Source organism: Prionailurus bengalensis, chromosome A3 (genome assembly GCF_016509475.1).
Source record: "Prionailurus bengalensis isolate Pbe53 chromosome A3, Fcat_Pben_1.1_paternal_pri, whole genome shotgun sequence".
NCBI classification, from domain to species: domain Eukaryota; kingdom Metazoa; phylum Chordata; class Mammalia; order Carnivora; family Felidae; genus Prionailurus; species Prionailurus bengalensis.
In genome coordinates, this window is record NC_057354.1 from 42,906,315 (window position 1) to 42,930,546 (window position 24,232).

Consider the following 24,232-nt stretch of genomic DNA (forward strand, 5'->3'; position numbering starts at 1 on the left):
AGGAGCCTTGTCTGTCTTATTCATGGCTCTGAAGAGCTGGCAGGCACATCATAGGCCCAAAACATACATGTGAAAATGATGGATTCAAGAATTAACTTTTAAAATGTAGCAGAACTAAAGTATTTCCAAGTATTTTCTTCCCTAGTTTGCTGATTTCACCATTATGGGATTCCTATATACAGATAGATACTCGTCCTTTTCCTCTATCTTCCAGGTCTCTGAAATTCTTCTCTTGTTCTTTGCATCTTCTTTATCCTTTCTTGATGCATTCTGAGACAGTGAATTACTTGACCTCATCTTCTGACTCACATCTTTGTTATTTACATATATCCAGTCCATCGTCCAGCCCCTCTATTGAATCTTCCAGTTCAAGAATATTCCTAACGTCTGCATTTTTTACCATAACTGCTTGTTCTTGCTTTTGGTCTCCTGGTATCTTTCCCTATCTGAGAATACTTACTATGCTCATTTTAATTTCTTGTCCTATTTCTTCTTTTGCTTGAAATTGTTCAGTTTGTTGCCTTTTTCATAATGCTAGGATTCCTCCTCTATCTCATTAACTTTACCTGTGGACTCATACATATGTCCTTAGGGTTTTCATCTGGCTGGGTTTGTATAGAATACCTGGGGCAGGGGTTGAGGACGGGTACCACTCCTGGAGAGTCTGGGGGAAGATGGGTAGAGATGCACCAAGCTGGGGAACCTCTGAGGTTGCAAACTGGGCGCCCCCCCAACCTCAACCAGGAGGCCCCGCCCTTCCAGATGACTTCCGAGTATACTCTCTCCTTAGCAGGATAGAACTATTTAGTCCCCAGAGGCAGGGGAGGTAAAAGGGGGATGAGGCAAATTTCCAAGCTTGGACAACCTGTTTGCATGTGTTGGTGTCATCTCCATACCCCCACAGGGCTCTGTGGTGCTCTAGTGCTGCCTTGACATTACCCAGCAGCCTTGGCAGTGGGCACTTCACTGGTAATGAGGTTTTCTAGCTCTCTGGTAGTCATGAGAGAGGCAGAGGTCTGCAGAAAATAACAGGGTGGGGGAAAAATGGGTCCCAACTGGAAAGCTCACCACTACCAGTCTGTTACTGCCTGTCAGGTCTTCCTTTCCCTCCATCTCCCAAACTGCCTCCTGTCCTTACCCATGTAAAACTGCCTATTTTTTCTGAAAGTACACACTTTGAGCTTTTAAGAGATGCCTTCTTATTTTTATAATTTGCTGAGATTTTCTATTTACTTCATTCCTACCCCTACCCTTCATGATTTAACTTGTGGTCACATTCAACCCTTGAGCTTCTTTATATTCTGGAGAGTTTGAAGTCATTTTGTCTATCCTTAAATCAAATACCGGATTCCAGATGCCTTTATTTGTCCCTTTCTGAATCCTTTGTGGCTTTTCTTTCTTCAGAAGTATAGCAACCCAATCAGAACTGTAGAGTGCACCATTACTTCTGGAAAATGGGAAGACAGTAAGGATAGATCCCAAAGATACACTGCTGAATGAGTGAGCAAACAAAAACAAGCTGCAGTCCTACATGCATTTCGGAGGCCATCTGTGTTTTTCTAAATCTCTGTATTGTAAGGGTCTGGAAAGAGTCATGCTGCACTCATAACCAGGGTGATAGCAACCCAGTGGAGGAGGAACTGTAGGACTGTTCAGTCACCCCTACCTCAGGTTTCCTTTTTAGAATTTCCCCCCAAACCTTTCCTGAAATATGTAGTTTAAGGGATGGGCTTCAGGACAGTCCACAAGCTCCCTGAAAATGTAAGCCAAGCTTTGTGAGTAGGAGCAAGTATCTATTTTTCTAGAGAAAGGGTCTATACTTTTCACCAGAACTTGAAAGGGAACAGAAGACCCAAGAGGGGGAATAACCATTGGTCAGGAGTGTTGTGCCACTTTCCACTCCAATTTCTCATGGTTTCATTCAAGTAGTACGCCAGTAACTGAAAAACACGTATCGGTATTGTTTATAATGTTATAAAATGTTGTTATAAAAAAAAGCATATAACTTTTACTTTACCATGAAGACTAACACAGAAATCAAGTGTTACCATGTAGTACTGTGCTGTTCCCATGAATATACTTAAATATATTTAGTTCTTTCCTAAAATAGATGTCTAGGCCCTTGGGGCAGTCGATCAAAGAGGACCCGGCTACAATAAAGGAATGTCCAGAATGTATTTTCTACAGCTTCCATTTGCTTCATTTTGTATAACCCCCCGCTGTAGTGTTAAGGAAGCAATAAGAGGTAGCTCAGGTCTTTTGTTCAGCACCACTGATGTGTCACGTGGCCTGACAGTAAAGGTCATGGGCTTGGGAGCAGATCACTAATTCCTCTGGATTCCTAAGGAACATTTCTTCACCTTACCTCACCTGTAAAATGGAGTAATAGTATCTAGCCATGGTAGTTACTGCTGGTTATCTCCCAGTACCCTTTTTCTCCTCCTGTCTAGGTATAGGAATCCCAATTTCTTAGCTGAACACATTGCTGCTCAGAGAACAGACCACATTTCCCAGTGCCCCTGGCAGCCATACACTACATTCTGGTCAATGAGATGAAAGTAGAAGCCCTGCCTGGTACTTCTGGGAAGCTTCTTTAAAAGGAAAGGGGCAGACTTCAGGTTTCCCTGGTCTGCCTGTAAGGTGTTTGGAAGTTGCTACTCTGTCCTAACAATAAATAAAAAGCTGAACAGACAACTCTTCTTGGATCCATAGGAGAGAGGAATACACAGGGCAGACTGCTGTGCCCAAAACTGTAGATAAGACAGGCAAATACAGGGAGTTATGGCTTCCTAAAGCAGAGACTCAAGTAGAAACCACCTTGGGAATCAGTGCAGGGTAAGAAAACCTGAGCCGTAACTGACAAATTGCTGGAGGCTCAATGTGGACAAGTCTGACAGAAACTCTGGGGAGACTCAGTCACAGGGGACTCCCCACCCCCCAACATCTGTTTCACCTCCTGAAGCTCTACCAGGTTCCCACAGTAAATGACAAAGAAAAATCCCCTACTGAAGGCAGGAGGGGAAAAGGAACCATTTTGAAATATACCAGATGCCTCAGTCCTAACAAGGCCTGCTCTGAGGGGAAACTAGTTACCAGAACCTACCTGATCTGGGGAAAGAAGACCCTCACCTCCAGCCTACTCCAGCTATACGCTGTCCCACTGAAGGGCAGAGGTTGGGGAGGAAAGGACGGCGGCGGCGGTGGGGGGGGGGGGGGGGCAGGGTGCAGCCTGTTTCAGAGAAACACTTGTGAAGTTCACAGTCGAGAGGCAGATTCAGTAAAAATGAGACCAAATCACAGGACTATAGAATGGTCTTCCCCTCACCCCAACCTCACCACATCACTAAAGGCCTAATTACTGCTGTTCCTTTCACCCAATGCATCATGTCCAGTTATCAAGAAAAAATTGGAAAGCATACTAAAAAACAAGACCCACAGAAATGAAGAATGCCTTTGATGTGCTTATTAGTAGATCGGGCACAGAGGAGAAAGGAATCTCTGAACTAGAGGATATGTCAACAGAAACCTCAAAAGCAAAAAGCAAAGACAATGAAGACTGAAAAAAAACCAGACTACCCAACCAATGTAGGACAACTACAAAAGGTGTAACATACACGAAATGGTAATACTAGAAGAAAGGAACAGAAGAAATATTTGAAACTATTACTGAGAATTTAACCAAATTATTGTCAGATACCAAACCACAGACCCAGAAAACTCAAAGAACACCAAGAAGGATAAACACAGAACAGAACAAAACACTACACCTAGGTCTATCATTTTCAAATTATAGAAAATCGAGGATTAAAAAAAAAAAATTCTAAAAGAAGAGGGAAAAAACATCTTACCTAGAGAAGAACAAAGATAAGAATTAGTGACTTTTCTTCAGAGGAGGGGACTACAGGAGAGACTATAGAATGGACAGTTGGGGGTGCCCAAGGGGAGAGAGAACAGGTGAATTTGTAGGGACGCAGGGTAGAAACTAGTTTTCCTATACTGTTTATGGACAGGGTTGTGTCCACCTGAAAATAAACAAAACTTTTTCCAGTCTATTAACATACATCTCTAAGCTCTTCGTTAATGTATACTTTATTCTTCCTGCCATATTATTGCTTTTAAATGAAAATGCTTATATGTATACGCTCAGATTAAGTATGAAAAATGTTTTCTAATTTTGCAATGGAATACATCCGTATTTCAGGAGGGGCTTTATGTCAAAATGTTTTCCTCTGTGGTATGAGGAAGAATAGAAAGACCCAGAAAATCTATGTGTAAAGGCAGAGGTTAAAGTTTAAGGGGCTCTTAAAAATGGGGGCTCATCTTAGGTTATAATGAACCAACATAGAAGTTTGCCTGATGAATTGTAAAACATTTTTAGATATTGGTTCACATACTGAACAAACGTGTATTCAACACCTATTAGAGATCAGGGATGATGCCAATCCATATAAGGTACATCCTAAACAGTCCCTGTCCTCAAAGAACTCAGTCTAAACTGGTGGTGGTGGCAAATTTATATAAACAATGACAGATCGACATTAACAAACATTAGGGAAAAACCATAAGACCTCACTACTCAAAGTATGGGTTGAGGACCAGAAGCATCTGAATCACCTGGGGGCATCTGAGACCTCACCTCCTAAACCCCTGAATTTGCATTTTAACAAGATCCTCAGGTGATCTGGATGCTTATTAATGATTTGAGAAGTGATGAAATGTGGGATTAAAGAAGAAACCACTAATGATCCCTGGGGAAGTGGTCAGAGGTTTTCAGGATCGAAGGGTAATAGAAACATTCCAGTCTGAGAAACTAACAGGTCAATAATTATGGCAGTTAGAGTTAAGGAAGGTTCTAGAATGAGAAGTTCAGTTTGGAAGGAAATTGGGCACTATGGAAGATATGGGAGGCAGGGCAGAAAAGGTAGGCTGAAGGAAGGGCAGAAGGAAGGGCCAGAATGACCTGCTGAGGAAGTCTTGGAAAATTTTAAGCAGGAAAGCGACAAGATCAGATTCTTATGTTTGGATAGAACACCAGTGGCAGGGTGGAGGATGAAATGCAGAAGAGAAGCTAGAGGAGGCGGGCTTGTATCTTTAAATGAGCAGGATTCTATTTGGGACTAGACTGGAAGTCTTTGAAGTTTTCTTTTTGTTTTTTGTTTTTTTTTTTTAGAGTTCATTTATTTATTTTGAGAGAGAGAGAACACAAGCAGGGGAGGGACAGAGAGAGAGAGAGAGAGAGAGAGAGAGAGAGAATCCCAAGCAGACTCTGCAAGAGTTCGAACTCACAAACCGTGAGATCATGATCTGCCCTGAAACCCAGAGCTTAGCTGACTCAGTCATCCAGCAGGAGTTCCTCTTTGAAGACTTTACAGGTGGATGGGCTGCTGAGTCCCAGGCAGAGAAACAAAGGGTTCCAGCTGCAGTGTGATATAGGTGGGTTCGTTCTTCTCAAAGCGTGGTGCCCAACCAGCCGCATTAGCATCACCTGGAAATTGTGAGAAATGCAAATTATTGCGTCTTCACTCGGATACAGTCTCAGAAACTCTGGGGACGGGAAACACAAATCTGGCCTTAACAAGTTCTGTTTCAAGTTGAGGCCACTGCTCTGGACTGCAAAAGTCTTATATCAGGTGGTAAAGGCTTAGAATTGTCCCAACTTTTCTGGAAAAGAACAACAACAACAAAAAACAGGACGAGGTAATGAGAAATAAGTTTCTACGTTGAGTGGGCAGAACAAAAGTCACACAACAGTCTAGATTTCATACAGTGACCAGAAAAAACAAAAAACAACAAAAAAGCCTTGTCCCAAAGCCTCACATTTGGAGAATTAAAATAATTTTGGTAGAGGCCGTGATGTTCTCCGTAGGCTAAATTAAGTAAAACTTAAAGTAATCATCCCAGTTGTAAATTCTTTCTGCTCCCTTTACTCTCCACAAAAACACCCTCAGGAAAAACACTGGGATTCCTTCAGGCTCTCTCAAAACTGTGTTTGTGATGTAACCACCCATTAAAAAAAAAAAAAACCCAAACCCAAATTAAAAGCCCCCAAAACAGAGCGGCGGGGCTGGCGCCATAGTCCCAGTAAACTCTGCCGTTTCCCAGCCACACCCCTGCGGACCGCCGGGCCTCCTTCCCGGGGCAGTTCCCAAAGATAAACAAATCACTCCTTGTTTTTTTCCAGACCTGAAATTAGCGGTGACTCACAGAGCACTCTGAATGGCCACAGTCGCCTCGGGAAGAGGGAAGAATGTGCAGATTTTTCCCTCACGCGAGGGCCCGACGGTGCCGGGCTGGGCCAATCAGGGGAGGACGGCGGGAATCGCACCAAAGTAGGTAAAAAAATGCGGGACGCGTTTTCGGCGCTGCAGCCCGCTCCTCGGCTCCCCCGGGTCCTCCCTCTAGACTGCTGCTCGGGGAAAGCCGCCCACCGTCGTTCTCCCCAGTCCCCAGTCAACCTCGCTCTACCTCGCCCTCCCTCGCCCTCCCTCCAGCCTCATTTCTCCTCCCTCCTCCTCCTCCTTCCGCGTCCTCCCAGGCCCCGCCTCCAGCGGCGGCGCACACCTGGCCAGGTGGATACTTCCATGTTAGGGCAACCGCAGCGCAGTGGGCGGGGCGCCACGTGACCCTTCCCCCTCCCCACTCCCTCGCCCGCAGAGCTGGGGATAGGGCCCCTGCCGCGTTTGATCCTTTGCCCTCCCCTCGCCCGCAGGTACCAGCCCGAGCCGGGCCTCCTCGTCGCTAGTAGAAGAGGAAGGCCCCACCCCACGCAGCCAAGCTGGTGAGAGCAGGACCGCGTCCCCAAGCCTCCGGAAGGTGAGGCGGAATCCTCAGCCCGCCCTCTGGGCGGGGCGCTGCCTGGCTAGCCGGTTGCGCAGCAACGACGGGCCGCGCTTGGCGTGCGCAGCCGCGTTTGGGTCCGAGGCGCGCGCTCGCGCACCCACCCCCTGGTAGGCTCGCGCCTAGCGTAGGCTGCTTGCTGGGTTGCTCCTTCCTTCTGCGGCGAGGAAGACAGTACGCAGACTCGGCGCCGACCGGCTACCCTTCTAGCGTCTCTGCGACCGCCGCGGCGAAGATGGTGAGTGGGAGGGAGCCCGAGGCGTGGGCTGACGGAGCCGGGGCGCTGGGGCACCGCGGGGGTCGGGGCGGAGGGGCGACAGGCGCGCCCACGCCCGGGGAGGGACGCGGGGCCTTGCTGCAGTCCCCAGGCGGGGGAGGGTCTCCGGGCTTAGCCGCCCGCGGACCCGCCGGGACTCGCGCGCCTGGGGGCGCCTCGGGGCGGCTCCTGGCCGCTGCGTCGGTCGCTGCTGCTGCGAGGCCGCCGCCGGCAGCTTCGTCCCCGCGGTTCCTCCGGCCCCGGCCTGGGGACGACCTGCCAGGGTCGAGCAGCGCCACCCCCTCGCTGAAATCGACCGGGAGTCCGCCTTCCCGGGGTGGGGGCGTCGGAATCCGGCCTGGGCCTTGTTGGCGCAGGTTTCCCCAAAGCCGGGCACCGAGGTGGTCAGTGACTCGTGCGAGTTTCGGCCCCTGAGGTCTGTCCATCTCATTAAAGAAAATAAGGCCTTTATTGAACAACCTTAGAGGGCGGAATGATTATCACGAGTATGACCCTGGTATGATTAAGAACAGGGTGGCCTCGCAGCCGCTTTGTTTGTCGTATCTGGCAATCAGCTTCCAGCAGCACTCTTGTAGTGCTTGTCAAGCTTGGCAGTGGCTCTTTTAACCCTTCCCTACCTAGTCTCTCCATGCATGGTTAGAAATTTTCTTTTACCTGTGAACAGTTTGTTTCTGCCAGAACCTAGCGTGTGAGGAGTGATAGTGCTGGGATGCTAATAAAAGCGAATGAAAAAGGTTTTTAAAAGCCCATCAGATTATCCTGTCACTAAAAAGTGAACATGCCCCTTATATTCTAGGTGATGGACAGACACTTGGCTTAATTTACGTATTTCCCTCTATAAACTGTCTCTAGTTTGCAGTACAACAGTATTCTTAATTGGATGATCGAGTAGAACATTTTGTCATTTTCTTTAGTCTGCACTGGCTGTTACCATTTTTGGTCAATGATTTGCAGGCAAAGGCTTACCAGACTTTGCTAGAAATATTACACTGTTACTGCATCTGTCTGCCTGGGAGCAGTTGGTACCAGTTTACTGCATACAGAATGTTTTTTGCTGAATAACTTAATTTTTACTTAAGGGTAGTGCAAGGAAGAAAAAGATTAACTAGTAGTTTCTTGATGAGTAAGGAGATGTAGGAATTTGATATTGTTCAGTTTTCAGTTCTTCTTTGGTTTAAATCTGTAAGCTTAGAGAGGAGAAGCACCTTAAGACTTTTTTAAACCTCTATAAGATTATAAATGTATATACTACTTTATACTAAACGACTTTAAGGGCTTTGAATTATAAATTTAAGACCATCCACTCTGATAAAAGTGCTTTGAAGTGGGTTGGAGCCTGCTTTAAGTTATGATTTGACATTCTTTTTTGAGTTTCTTTAATACAAATTTTATTTTCTATTTGAAAACAGGACCAAGTGTTTTAGCTTTAAGTTTTAGTTCAAGCCTTCCATATTTCTATGCATTAAAATATTTTGTTTACTGGTTCTTGGGGGAGGAGGAGGAATAAAAATTAATCAAGATGAATGGATTCCAGATACATTTCAAACTTGTTGGCCTTAGGGAGATCAAGACGACCTTACAAGCTCTTGTTGTTTGGATGCTTGCAAATAGGGTTCAGAAAATATAGACTGACCTTTTGTAAAGATTACTCTTGTATTTAGCCTTATAAGCACAGAGCATATTGTGAAGATTGGAAGTTCTTGTATTATCCCAGATTTTAGCACTTTGCCTCTATATTTGAAACTGAGGTTCCAAGTTTCGAAGGTTTTTTGGTTTGTTAAGATTAAATTTTAGCTGTTGATGGGTTTGTTCTGCATTAACAAAATCACTTCCTGGTACTCACAAGCCTTCTGGAAGCACTTGGAAATAAAAGCAATTTGAAACCAACTCAAAAGATCACCTTGGGCACTTTAAGATGAGATTTCATGTTTTCAGAATCTCACTTTACAGTGCCAAAAAAAAAAAAAAAAAAGCCTATCCTCCACAGGAACCACACAAAACTTTGATGTGTGTACTTGGTGTGCCACCTTCCTCTTGGAAAGCTTATTTACTAGTCTACCGTCAAGTTCCTAGGGTTATCTGCTTAGTAGTTCTATCTGTTGGGTGTGGATCGAGATCTTACATGTTGACTTGCCTAGTGCCTCTTGTAACCAATGGTGTATGACATTTATGGCATAGCTGTATAGCTTTCTGGGAAGTAGGAGTGTAGTCTTGCCCCTGAAACAATAAAAGTCTACATGATAATCTAACCTTGCCCTAGTCAGAGCTCTGCTATAACAAGCTGAGCTAATTGGCTCAGAATACGTTACAAATGTATCCTGCCACTTGATGATTAGGAAAAACACTTTTACTTACAGCAGTGTAATGAAATAGGTTGGGCATGTGTTCGTGTGCCTATTTGACATGAAAAAACAGACTGTAAAGGGTTTACTTGTGACCTTCTTTGACTCCACATCAAGGTTTAACATAATTTACAAATTAATTTTGAAACATTTTAAGCAGAAAGTACACATAATAACCGGTCTCTTTGTACAAAAAAGAAAAGATTAACTTTTTGCCACATTGCAGGTTTCTATGTTACCATTACAGTTAAATATCTTCTTCCCCAACCCATTCTCTTCCTTCCCCAACCCATTCTCTTCCTTCCCCAGAGATAACCACTCCTGTGTCAAAGACATAATGTGCTGGCCAATTAAGGAGATGATTTTTTCAGGCTATTGCAATTAGGAGACCATTAATTAATGAGGAATGCCTCAAAAAAAAAAAAAGGACAAGGACCTGGGACAGGTAAAACAGAGTCTTGAGGAACCATGAGGACAGGTCTTAATCTCAGCAAGCAATGGCAGGATCTTTATGTTACCAGCTTCCCCAAACACAAAATGATGGGGGTGGATTTCTTAACCTGCTCTGCTTTCCAGGAGCACAGGGCTCAGGTACAGTTTAACATAGTCAGCTGAAATTAATATATTTCTTTCTCCTTGGTATTTCCATACTTTTAGCTATACATATGTGCATCTGTAGTAATATATATCATTTTGATGTATTTTTAAATTTCATGTAAGTGCTATGGTTTAGATATCCTTTCGCAACTTAAAAAGAAATTAAACTTGGTGAGTTTTCGGGGAGGGGGTTGATTTTTGGTTTTAGCTGTAGCTGTGGTTCTTTATATTAACTGTTGAATAGTTTCCGTTTTTATGACTGTATATGTTTATTCATTTCCCTATTGATGAACATTTCCTCAAGTTTCCATTCTTTTATCTCTTTTTGTCTACTTAAACAGTTTTGCAGTAGACGGTTTCCATGTTTTATGTTACTTCTGTAGCCCCAGTGAGTGTGTTCTCAGTATAGATCTAGAAGTGGAAGTCCTGGATTAGAGGGTATGTGTATGCCTTTTTTGTTCTACTACAGGTGGTTCTAGTTTACATCCCATTAGCTACATTTGTCTGTTTTCTCCATTTCTTTTCACCACTTGGTGTTGAGACTTAAAACCTTTGCCAGTCCGATGGGTGTGAAATGACTTCTTATTCTTTTAGCCTGCATTTCTCTGATTAGTAGTAAAATATCTTTATGTTTGTCGCATCCAGTGTTTTTACATGCATGCCCTTCTGGTGAACCTGACGTTATGTAAATACTCATCACATCTTCGTCTAGGCTTATTTGTGGAGCCTAGCATTAAATCTAGCATTAAAAGAAAATACACAAGGGTCCCCTAGGTGGCTCAGTCAGTTAGGCATCTGACTCTTGATTTCGGCTCAGGTCATGATCTCATCGTTTGTGGGTTTGAGCCCTGTGTTGGGCTCTGCGCTGACAGCACAGAGCCTGCTTGGGATTCTCTCTGTCCCTTGCTCTCTGCCCCTCCCCCGCTTGCATACTCTCTCAAAATAAACGTTTAAGGAAAAAAAATCTACAAGAACATGATTGTCAATGTCAGAACTGCATATTGAAGACTAATATCCTTCTATGGCACCTACGTTTCTTTGCATGCCTCTGTAGCTGCTAAGTATCAGAATAAAGACCCTTAATTCTAGTCACCTGCCATTGTCAGGCCCTGGTAGTGGTAGAATGCAAAGTGATTCAGGGTAGAGTTCCATCTTTGCCAGCGGCCCTGGTGATTAACATCTTCTGCTTTATACTTATCTCTTTCTTTTTCTTGGGTAATTCATCCAGCCAAAATGTTAAAACCAAACAAGCACTAGGGATATATGGGAAAACTCTGTGCTTGCCACTCAATGTTGCTGTGCACTCAAAATGTCCCTAAAAATAGTCTATTAAAGAAGCAAAACAATGGGGGCTCCTGGGTGGCGCAGTCGGTTAAGCGTCCGACTTCAGCCAGGTCACGATCTCGCGGTCCAGGAGTTCGAGCCCCGCGTTGGGCTCTGGGCTGATGGCTCAGAGCCTGGAGCCTGTTTCCGATTCTGTGTCTCCCTCTCTCTCTGCCCCTCCCCCGTTCATGCTCTGTCTCTCTCTGTCCCAAAAATAAATAAACGTTGAAAAAAAAAAAAGCAAAACAAAACAAATAATTGACTGTATTTCACCAATAGAATTGGTTTAAATCAAGAGGTGTTTAACTTCCTATCCAGGAAGACTCCAAACATTATCATTTTTATGTTAATGTAACTTTAGTTTCTTTTAGTGATAACTAAGATCTTTGAGATGAACATGGGTGAAATTAGAAAAAGCTCTAGAAATTGAAAAAACTGGATTTAACACGTATGTGTCGCTTTTTTCTACACAGCAAGGCTCTGGCCTCTGAGTAGTTAGGCCTAGTCTGTTTTTTGTTGTACTGCTTGGGATTTGCATATCTAAACCAGAGAGACTAATAAATAGAAGATTGTCATTTAAGTATTTTGAGCTTCCTTCTCTTGTAGCATAATATTCTCTCTACATTGTCCGTGAAAGTTGTACTCAAAGATTTACATCTAACGCTTCAGAAATATTTTAATCACGGTTTTTCTTCCCCGCCTCCTTGATGTTGGAAGTGAGTTTTCACTTGGAATTGTGCTGGTGTTAATTTTTCTTGAAAGTTTACATTGGGAGAAGTATAGCAAAATAAACATCAGATTGGTTCATCTCACTAATACTTTGACAGACTTGTTACTTATTTCATCTTGGAGTCTTCTGTACAAGGATCCCCCATAGAGCTGGGTAGTTTTTAGTCTAGAGTGATTTGTAACTCTGAAAGTCTTCTAGTAGCTGATACTGTAATGCTTACGTATTGTTAACCCTATTCTGTGATTTGCTTTGGAATGTTAAAATTGAATCAGTTTTTGTGTAGATCTTTTTTTTTTTTTCAACTTTTTTTTTTTTTTTTTTTTGGGACAGAGAGAGACAGAGCATGAACGGGGGAGGGGCAGAGAGAGAGGGAGACACAGAATCGGAAACAGGCTCCAGGCTCGGAGCCATCAGCCCAGACAGAGCCCGACGCGGGGCTCGAACTCATGGACCGCGAGATCCTGACCTGGCTGAAGTCGGACGCTTAACCGACTACGCCACCCAGGCGCCCCAGTTTTTGTGTAGATCTTTAAAAGGTGATTGATTTAAGTAAAAATGTGATTCAGAGCACCTGGGTGGCTCGGTCACTTAAGCATCCGACTTCGGCTCAGGTCATGATCTCACAGTTCATGGGTTCGAGTCCCGTGTTGGGCTCTGTGCTCACTGCTCAGATCTTGGAGCCTGCTTCAGCTTCTGTGTCTCCCTCTCTCTCTGTCCCTCCCCCACTTATGCTCTGTCTCTCTCTCAAAAATGAAGAAATATTAAAAATTTTTTTTAACACGTTTAAAGTTCAGGTTAAAAAAATTTTTTTAAATGTTTATTTTTGAGAGAGAGTAGGTGAGCGCAAGCAGGGGAGGGGCAGAGAGAGAAGGAGGGAGACAGAAAGTGAAGCAGGCGCCAGGCTCTGAGCTGTCAGCACAGAGCCTGATGGGGGGTTTGAACTCACCATGAGATCATGACCTGAACCAGTCAGTGGCTCAACTGACTGAGCCACCCAGTCGCCCCTAAAATTCAGGTTTTAATATGTAGTTGGAATATGAAAAAGCAGAGGAAAAGCTGAGATTTTGGCTTTTTGTTAACATGAGGGAGGTGTGTCAAAGAACTCTTGTTCTGTTGCAACAGGGCATAAGATGAGCACTTCAAAGACAAACTTCAGTGCATACTATAGCAAGAAACCCCATATTTGAAACTAATTTGTGTGTGTTTTGGGATTACATCAAAGGAAGACTATTTATTTACTCTTTTCAACATTTTTGTTGAAAAATGCATATTGGCATGCTTTCAGAAAACTGCCAACCTGTAAATGTAATTAACGTTTATTTTTAAATGGTTTCATGTGCATTTTTGACGGTGGTGGAGTTTTCATATAGTGCTAGAGCTAAAACTAAAGTGCAGGCAAATACAGGTAAGATTCCTTCAGTTTGTTAGGAAGCAATCTGTTAAGTCAGTTTTTTGAAGCTCTGGAACTCTGAGGAATCCTCAAATCATTGAAAACTTGTTTTAAGAATGTTGTAAGTAATCTTTAGACCAGGGTTTTTGAATAGAAATAAAATGCAAGTTAATGTGTACTTTTAAATATTCTACTAGCCCTATTAAAAACATACAAAAAAGAATGAAATTTATTTAACCCAATATGTCATATCAACATTTAATCAGTATAAGAAATGAGACATTTCACATTATTTTTCATACAAATTATTTGAAATCCAGTATATATTTTACACGTATAGCACATTTTAATTCAAATACTCAGTTTTCACTGGAAGCATTTGATCTGTATTTAGATATACATTTTACAGTTGAAAAAGTAGATTCACATACCTAAGTTGTTCAATGCATGCTTATAAGTTTTCTAGTATAATGGTATTGATAATCAGTTTAAAATTTTAGTTAATTAAAATAAAACATCATTTAAGCATGCATCTCCTCAGTCATACCAGTCACGTTTAACAGACTCACTAAACCACATGTGGGTAGTGGCTAACTTAATGGACAAACCTCAGACTTTGTGGATTAGCCTATTTAATTTGTAAAGGGAAGTTAATATGGGTATCAATACTATGTTACTTCTTTGCATTTCTGTACATGTCTAAGAAGCAGGGCTAAGATAGCATGTGAATTTCTTTTATGGCACTTAAGATGTTTTGTAGAACTAGACTGTTGATCTCCTTAAGAAAAGGTTTTTTCAGTATCAAGATGCCTTTCTCATAGTAGGCCCACAACAGATGGTCCTGAATGAACATGAGTTAGTGAGAGGGCATTTGTAATTATGACAGGGACAGGTTCCCATGGATATGGATTCTTTTTTATACTTTCTATTCCCACATACTTTTTTTTTTAATTCAATGGAAATTAAGGTTTTCTTTATTTAAAATTTTTTTAAGTTTATTTTTGAGAGAGAGACACACACACACACATGCACAGCATGAGCGGGGTAGGAACAGAGAGAAAAGGAGACACAGAATCTGAAGCAGGCTCCAGGCTCTGAGCTGTCAGCACAGACCCCGACATGGGGCTCGAACTGCCAAACTGTGAAATCATGACCTGAGCCGAAGTCAGAGGCTTAACTGAGCCACCCAGGTACCCCTGGAAATTAAGTTTTAAGTACTAAACTAATTGAATAGTACCTCCCCTTTGTATACTGCATTACAATTTGAGTCTTACAGTGAAAATCCTTTGAGATAAGGCAAGTATTATTAGAGTAGTGCCTTTAAAATAATTCTTGCATACAGAAATTCCTCAATAAATGCCAGCTCCCTTTCTTCCCTTGAAAATGAAACAATAATGGTATTTGATGCTCACTGAGGCATCCTGAACCATAGAAAAGCACTTGAAAGCCTAACAAATGAAAGAACAAGAAATAATGTGTTAGAAAATTTATAAGTATTTAATATGTGACAGGCATTGTGTTATACTTTCAGTTTTTATAGTAACCCAGTGAGGTAGGTATTGTTATCATTTCTGTTAAACTATACTGAAAAGCGGTTAAGAGCATGGGCTTGGAGTGGGGCTACCTAGGGTTTTTGAATCTTGGCTCTGCCACCTACTATCTGTGACCTTAGGTAAGTTACTGATTATTATGCCTCAATTTCATTATTTCTCCAAATGGGAGTACCTACCATCACAGCATTTGGGTGATGCATATAAGTAATTTAAAAGCAGTGCCTGGTATATAGTAAAGTGCTTATCAGTGTTGGATGAAATGACATTAAACAACGTTAGATCCTCATTATTACTTAATATTTTTTTAAATGTTTTATTTATTTTTGAGAGAGAGAGAGAGACAGTGAGCGAGCATGAGCAGGGGAGGGGCAGAGAGAGGGAGACAGAATCCATGAAGCAGGCTCCAGGCTCTGAGCTGTCAGCATAGAGTCTGACACAGGGCTCGAACCTGTGAACCATGAGATCATGACATGAGCCGAAGTTGGACGCTCAACTGACTGAGCCACCCAGGCATCCCTAGATCCTAATTAGATTAACAGTCTTTTTTTCTTTATATTCTGATTATACCATCACATGCTTCAGCAATTGTAGATACAATGAAAAGGGTGGAAGGGAATGCATTAGAATATGTTTCCAATTGTTTTATAAGTTTTAAAACTAATTTTGTTTAGATTATATATGATCAACTTTTTTTTATGGTCTACTTTTAAATTTTATTTTTCAGGTAACTTGACTTTAGTAATTGAAGTATAGTTAACATACAATTTATGTTAGTTTCACATGTATAATAACATAATGATGTGACAGTTATCTGCATTAGGAAATATTCACTGTAAGTGGTTATTGTCTGTCCTACAAAGCTATTGACTGTATTCCCTATGCTGTACTTTACATCTCTGTGACTAATTTTTTTTTTTTAATTTTATAACTGGAAGTTTGTGCCTCTTAATCACCTTCCCTTATTTCACCCATCTCCATCCTCCTCCCCTCTGGCAGCCACCAGTTTGTTTTCTGTATATGAGTCTGTGTCTGTTTTTGTTTGCTTTGTTTTTTAGATTCCCCCTATGAGTGAAATCATATGGTATTTGTCTTTCCCTGACTTGTTTCACTTAGCATAATACCCTGTAGGACCATCTGTGTTGTTGTCAATGGCAAGATTTCATTTTTTTGTACAGTGGAGTAATATTCTGTGTGTGTATATATACATCATTTTATCTATTTATCAATGGATACTTAAGTTGTTGCCATATGTTGGCTGTTGTAAATAATGTTGCAGTAAATGTAGAGGTGTATGTATCTTTTAATGAAGTTAGTGTTTTTGTTTTCTTTTGGTCAATACCCAGAAGTGGAATTACTGGGCTGTATGTTTAACTTTTTGAGGAACCTCCATAGTGTTTTCCATAGTGGCTGCACCAATTTGCATTCCCACCAAAAGTGCCTGAGAGTTCTCTTTTCTCCACATCCTTGCCAACACTTGTTATTCCTGGTCTTTTTGATACTAGTCATTCTTACTGATGTGAGGTAGTGTCTCAGGTGATTTAATTCTTAATGTAAAAATATCTTGTCTTCCACTCTTAGTATTTTTCCCAAAGAAATTAATGTGTAATCAAACAGTTCTTCACCCTCAAGATTTAGAATAGCGACCATTTATTCAATAAATAATTGAGAACTTGTTATGGACTAAAAACTCATCCAGGTACTAGGGATATAGTACTAAAAAAGTCCTCTATTTGTAGAAGTTACCTTCTAGTGGGGCAGGGGATGGGGAGAGAAAAACAAAATGGCAAGATCATGTCAGAGAATTGTTAAGTGGTACGAAGGAAATAGTGTCATCATTAGGCAGTGCTAGAAGAGTTGGCTTCTTTTAGCCAGACTGTTAGGGAAGGCCTCTTAGGAGGTGACATTTCAGCTAAGACTTGCATGGCAAAAAATAACCACGTGAAGAGCAGTTCAGGCCGAAGGAACTCTATAAGTAGAAAGGCCTTGAGAAGAGAACGAAGTTGACATGCCAAGGACAAAAAAAGGTTTGTGTAGCTGGAATTCAGTAAAAGGGGGACAGAAAAGTAGGAAATGGATTGTTGGCGAAAGCTGGAACAGGAAGAGCTTACAGACCAACGTCAGGAATTTGAATTTAATTCTCATTGTGCGAGGAAGCTATTGCGTGTGTGGTGGTGGGGAGGTGTTAAGTGTTAAGTAGTGGCATAAGATAGAGTTTACTCCTGTGGAGATGTGCAAGTGGGACAAAGACTAATTAACAGACTATTGCTGTCCATCCAGTTGATGGTGGTGGCTTGGATTGGAATTGTTAGGAGTGGGCAAATGAGCAGTGCTTAGATTAGATACATATTTTGGAGTTAGAGCTGACAGGACCGACTGATAATTTGGGTGTGTGGCTTAAGAGAAAGACATCAAGGATAACTTACTCTTAAGACCAGAGCTGTTAGGTAGTTGGTGGTGTCATTGTGCTGGGGACTAGAAAAGAAGCTAAAATAAGATGGTTTGGCAAAGAGTGAGGTTCTTAGAACTTTGAGGAATAATAAATTGATCCAGAGGTATTTTCCATTTTTAGAGTACCTAATTTCATATGTGGTTATTATAATAATGTATGTACATTGTAAAACATTAAAAATTTACTTGTAATGGCAATTCCAACCAAAGTATTAACATTTGGTGCATTTTCTTCCAGATCATTTTTAAATGTATCCTCATTATTTCAGTAAATAATTGTTTGGTACCTTTTAGGAACCAGGTACTGTAGTGGGCTTTGGAGATTGAACAGTATACAAGACTAAGTCCCTGTCCCTATGAAGTATACATTCTAATGGGGGAGATAGGTAAGGAATAAGTAAACACATGAATAAGATAATTGCAGATTGTAATAAGTACTATAATGGAAGTAAGGGAGAAAGTGAATATCCAGAGATCGTCAATATAGATTTTTCTCACACAGTGGAGTCCATCTGTAACAGTTTTATATCCTTTATTTCTCATATCCCAGTGTGACAAGAGTGCCGAGTAATTCAGTGCGGGGGGAAATAGTGTCTTCAACAAGTGGTGCTGGCACAACGGGATATCCACATGTAAAAGAATGAATTTGGATCCCTGCTTCACACTATATACAGAATTTAACTCACAGTGGCTTCTAGACATAAATGTAAGAGCTAAAGCTGTGTAACTCCCAAAAGAAAATGTAGGCATAGATCTTTATGAGTTTGGGTTCGACAGGGTTTTTTTGTTTGTTTTTTTTGGAAGAGGGGTTTGGGCAATGTTCTTGGCATTTATAAGCAAGAGCACAAGTGACCAGAGAAAAATAGAACAATTGGACTTTATTAGAATGCAATGCTTTTTTTTTTTTTTTTTTTTTTTTTTTTTGAGAGACAGTGCGAGAGGGGCAGAGAGAGAGGGGTGAGAAGGAGAATCCTAAGCAGGCTCTGCACTGTCAGTGCAGATCCCAATGTCGGGCTTGAATTCCTGAACTGTGAGATCATGACCTGAGCGGAAACCAAGAGTTGGACGCCTGACCAACTGAGCCACTAGAATTAAAGACTCTTGCATCAGAGGACAGCATCAAGAAAGCAAAAAGGCAACCCATGGAATGGGAGAAAATATTTGCAAATCATGTCTGACAAGGAGCCTGTATCTAGAATATATCAAAGAGTACAGAGCTCCTGGGTGGCTCCTGATTTTGGCTCAGGTCATGATCTCCCAGGTTCGTGAGTTTCAGCCCCGCATTAGGCTTCTTGTACTGACAGTGTGGACCTGTTTGGGATTCTCTCTCTCTCTCTCTCTCTCTCTCTCTCTCTCTGTCTCTCTCTGTCTCTGTCTCTATCTTTCTGCCCCTACTGTGCACACTCTCAAAATAAATAAATAGATAAATTAAAAAAAATAGAATATATCAACGAGTATCTCAACTCAGTAGTAAAAAGTCAATCCAGTCATATAGACAAAGGCTTTGAATAGACATTTCCTTAAGGAAGATATACAAATAGTCAATAAGCACACGAAAAAATGCTCAAAATCATTAGCCATTAGGGAAATGCAAATCAAAACCACAACGAGGCACTACTACGTACCCACTAAGATGGCTATAAAAGAAAAGACAAGAGTAATAAATGTTGGCAAGGCTGTGGAAAAGTAGGAACCCTCATACATTGCTGGTGGGAATGAATGTAAAGTAGTACAGCCACTTTGGAAAATGTTTTGCCAGTTCTTTAAAAGGTTAAGCTTGGAAGTTGCCATTGACCCCAGCACTTTCACCCCTAGTTATATACCACGTGAACTGAAAAGACATGTCTACATAAAAATTTGTACATGAATGTACATAGTAGTAGTATTCATAGTAGCCTCAAAGTGGAAACAACCCAAAGTTTCATCAGCTGATGATTGGAAAGATAAAATGTAGTATATCCATACAATCAAATATTATTTGGCAAGATAAAGACATGAAGTCCCAATTCATGCTGCAACATGGATGAACCTTGAAAACATGCTGAGTAAAAGAAACCAGTCAAAAAAGACTACGTTATAGAGTTCCATTTATATACAATATCCAGGATAGATAGATCTTAAGAGACAGGAAGCAAATTAGTGGTAGGACAGGTCTGAGGTGTGTGAGACTGGGAAAGAGGAGTGATTGCTCACTACAGAGCAATTTTTTGTGTGTTCAAAATGTTCTAAAATTAGATTGTGATGGATGTACAACTTTGAATATACTAAAACCCACTGAAGTTATGCTTTTAAATGGGTGAAATTTTATGGCATATTAAATATATCTTTAAAAACTTTGAATTTTAAAAAAATGACTGTTTTACTTTATTTTTTTGAGAGGGAATCTTTTTTTCTTTTTAATGTTTGCTTTTTGAAAGAGAGCGAATGGGGGAGGGAGAGAGAGAGAGAGGAACAGAAGATCTGAAGGGGGCTCTGTGCTGATAGCAGAGAACCCAATGCTTGAGATCATGACCTGAGCTGAAGTCGGACGCTTAACCGACTGAGCCACCCAGGAGCCCCTGCATTATTCTTTAAAATAGAGTTCTAGTTATGCAATCACTGAATCAAAAAGTTTGTGTATGTGTATATATATGTCCAATTTAAAAAATAAGCTCTTAGGAAACTTGGAAGATACAGAAAGCTAGAAGATAAAAATCACTTACATTCCCACTCTTGGAGATAAAATTCCCTTCCTTTTCTCTATACTGTCTTACACAGTTGAGAAACACTACACATAAAACTATATTCATTTTCTTTTTTCACTTAAAGCAAATAATGTTTCCCCCATGTTTTTAAATAAACGTGATTTTGATGGTTGCATTAGAAATTGTCCTGTGGATATATTATACTTTGCAATTCTCCTGTTTCTGTTTGAACTATCTGGTTTTTAGTATGCAGATTATTCCCCCAGAATAAACTTCTTGAAGTGAAATTGCCAGGTTAAAGTGTCAAAGGGTTTGGATTATTTTAACGCTCTTAAATTAAATGGCCTAATTGCTTTCTGAAAGCTAAGAGTGAGTTAAACAGTTACTTAATGGTGGAAGATGACTCTGGAAAAGTAGGTTGGTTCTGATAATAAAGGGCCTTCTATGCTCTGTTAATGAATATGGACTTTACCTTGTAGGTGCTTTGGAATTGGTGACTATTTTTTATTTTCAACGTTTATTTATTTTTGAGACAGAGACAGAGCATGAACAGGGGAGGGGCAGAGAGAGAGGGAGACACAGAATCTGAAACAGGCTGCAGGCTCTGAGCGGTCAGCACAGAGCCCGACGCGGGGCTCGAACTTACGGGCTGTGAGATCATGACCTGAGCCGAAGTCGGACGCTTAACCGACCAAGCCACCCAGGCGCCCCGGTGAATATTTTTAATCTTGAGAGTGATATGAGAGTTAAGAGTAGAGAAGAAGGAATAGATTTGAAATACACATTTAAGGAGGGGCTGGTAGGGCTTAGAAATGGAGTGCGACCATGGGGAAAAAAGGTTAACCAACAACATCAAATCTGTTTCCTCTCTCAGGTTCATTGACATACTAGCTAATTATCCAGAGAGAAGCCAAATTGTTAAACCAAAGAGAAATCTTTTGCCTTTAGCTTATTATGTGTTCAAAATGATCTTTCTCAAATGGGAATGGAATATTTTTTATATTGTTACTTGAAGTAAAGACTAGAAGTAATGTATAATTTCTTCCATTCAGGATAATTTATGTTAAGGAAAAGTCACCGTGTTTAGTGTAAGTTTTTCAGTTTTTGCAAATGTATACACTTGTGTAACTACCATGACAGTCAGCATAATTCCTTCACTCCAAAAAATTTTCTTCTGTTAATCTTTCTTCCCACCAACTACCACTGATTTGTTTTTTGTCCCTATAATTTCACCTTTACAAGAATGTCCTATGAATGGAATTACCCAAGCAGATACTTTGAGTTAGGCCTCATTTCACTTAGCATAAAGCATTTGTGCATCAGCAGTTTCTCCTTTTTACTGTGGGTAGTATTCTGTTCCCCAGTTGAGGAATAGAGTCCTTTTTTAATTGTTTCCTGTCTTAGTGAAGAGTAAGGCAGATGAGATCTTTTTCTTTTCCTAATATTGATAAATGGCTTGAAACAGTCATTCTCTCCACCTTGGTAAAGCTACTACTGATAGATACACACCTTATTATTAAACAGTGCCCTTAGTTTTTCAATTGTGGAATCAAACACCTATTTAACAAGGGTGTAGATTGCACAACTTTTGAAATGTGTCAATGTGCTTTATGGGATATTGATTTCTTAAAGGTTATGTTCTTTGCATATTGGTCGTTTTACACATTAATGTCTCTTCAGCGTTTATTCAGAAATTAAACGGTACTTATATATCAGTTTTAAAAAATGATAATTTGTGACTTTTAAAACAATACTAAGGAGAGAACTTGTATTGGTTAAGTAAACATTTATTAGGCAGCTTCACAATTCTGGGTAGATGGGAGATTGTGTGTATATGTTGGACAGGGAATTGATAAAGATACTAAGAGTTAAGGTGATATCTCATTGTGGTCTTAATTTGCATTTCTGTGATAATTACTAATGTTGAGCACTTGCTCATCTGGTGGTCATCCAGGTCTTTGGAAAAATGTCTATTCAGATCCTCTGCCCATTTTTAAATTATATTGTTGGCCTTTTTTGCCATTGAGTTGTATAAGTTATTTATATGTTTTGACTATTAACCCCTTATCAGATATATGATTTGCCAAAATTTTCTCCCATTTGGTAGGTTGCCTTTTAATTTTGTTGATGGTTTCCTTTGCTGTGCAGAAGCATTTTAGTTTGATGTAGTCCCACTTGTTTATTTTTGCTTTTGTTGCCTTGCCTTTTGGTGTTAAACGAAAAAATCACAAAGACCTATGTGAGGGGGCCTATCTCCTGTTTTTTAATTCTAGTGTTACTGCTTCAGGTCTTAACATTCAGGTCTTTAATCCATTTTGAGTTATTTTCTGTGTATGGTATAAGACAGTGGTCCAGTTTCATTCTTTTGTATGTGGCTGCCCAGTTTAACAACACCATTTATTGAAGACACTGTCCTTTTTCCAGTGTATGTTCTTGGCTTCATTGTTGTAAATGAATTGACCATATATGTGTTGAATGGCTATTATCAAAGAGACAAGAAATAACAAGTGTTGATGAGGATGTGGAGGAAAGGGAACCCTGGTGCACTGTTAGTGGGAATGTAAATTGATACAGCTATTATGGGAAACAATATGGAGATTCCTCAAAAAATTAAAAATAGAACTACCAGCAACTCCACTTCTGGGTATTTGTCCAAAGGGAACAAAAACATTTGAAGAGATAAATGCACCCCCATGTTCATTGCGGCATTATTTACCGTAGCCGAGGCATGGAAGCAACCTAAATGTCCACGGATTGATGAGTGGATAAGAAAATGTGGCACGCGTGTGTGTGCGCACACACACACGGGAATTCTTCAATATTATTTAACCATAGAAAAAAATATCGTCATTTGTGACAACATGGGTGGAACTTATGTGCAGTGAAATAAGTCACAGGGAAAAAGACAGATACTGGATGATCTCACTTATATGTGGAATCTAAACAAAACAAAACACCCCCCACCCTTAACTCCTAGATACAGAAAACAGATTGGTGGTTGTTAAAGATGGTCAAATGGTTGAAGGTGGTCAAAAGGTACACACTTCCCAGTTATCAAATAAATAAGTCATGGGGATGTAATGTACAGCATGGTGTCTTTAGTTAATAATGCTGTATTACATATTTGAGAGTTGCCAGATGAGTAAATCTTGAAAGTTCTTATAAGACAAGAATTGTAACTGTGTGGTGATGGATGTTAACTAGACTTATCGTGGTGATCATTTCACAGTGTACACAAGTATTGAATCATGCTGTGCACTTGAAATTAATGTTATATGCCAATTTATAGCTCAAAAGAACTCTTTCAGTATTATCATGAAGACCTTCATGTTTTCATGATGTGGTAGGTAATGAGTTGTCACTTATAAGTCAAATAGTGTAAAATTTTTTTCTCTTTACAAGTTTCTTTATCAGTTTTGAGGATTTATGCAAACAGTATTTCACAGGACTAAAGTTCTGTATCTTTAGGAAAAAGACCATAATAGCAGATCTCATCAAGACCAAAACATTCCAATAGAGATCAATAAAAATTACTTAGAGGTTTTTTTTTTTTTGCTTTATTTTTTCCTGAAAATACTAAAGTTTTGAGATGGATGATTTTCCTTGGTTTAAATTGAAGAATTGTACTATAAAGGATGGAAAAAAATACCCTGAAGGCGATGGCACATTTTGTAAAAATTTTATGGGATAATCATTTTTCAAAACCTGTGAAAGTAGATGGTAGTTCTGATTTGAAGTAGGGTTGAAAAAAAAGATCCTGAGTTAAGGAGCACTAAGTGAGAATCACACAAACAATAGACAGTTAATCACAGTAGTAGGTAGTACTGTGATAGAAATAATTGTATTTCGTGTCAGTACATAGAAGGATCACGTGATTTAGATTAGAGGTGGTGATTGAAGGACCAAGTAAGAGTTGCCTTTCCAGAGGATGTGATGCCTGAGCTGAGCCCTGAAGGATTTAACCAGATGAAGAGAAGGATGATGAAGCATTTCAAGAGAACATGGTGTATTCAAGAGAATCGCAAAGAATTGTACATGGCTGGAATTAAGG

The 24,232-nt window shown here is 40.5% G+C and overlaps 2 protein-coding genes across 7 annotated transcripts in view; one reads left to right on the forward strand and one right to left on the reverse strand.

Moving 5' to 3' along the window:
• The window catches only part of BFSP1 (beaded filament structural protein 1), a 70,498-nt gene extending 63,673 nt beyond the window's left edge, over window positions 1–6,825 (reverse strand). For 2 of the 6 annotated variants that reach the window (XM_043602941.1, XM_043602936.1), the window contains exons 1-2: window positions 6,184–6,350; window positions 5,287–5,485 (exon numbers count right to left, since the gene is read on the reverse strand). The gene's annotated coding sequence lies outside the window, so the exon portion shown is untranslated. Of the gene's footprint in view, window positions 1–5,286; window positions 5,486–6,183; window positions 6,351–6,561 lie in introns of those variants that run through there. The other 4 variants (XM_043602938.1, XM_043602939.1, XM_043602940.1 and 1 more) reach the window with 4 other exon arrangements.
• A 49-nt stretch (window positions 6,826–6,874) lies between these two features.
• The window catches only part of DSTN (destrin, actin depolymerizing factor), a 35,455-nt gene continuing 18,097 nt past the window's right edge, over window positions 6,875–24,232 (forward strand). Inside the window, exon 1 of the mRNA XM_043602942.1 lies at window positions 6,875–7,075. Within this exon, the coding sequence (XP_043458877.1) occupies window positions 7,073–7,075 (3 nt within the window). The 5' untranslated portion in view covers window positions 6,875–7,072. The remainder of the gene's footprint in view (window positions 7,076–24,232) is intronic.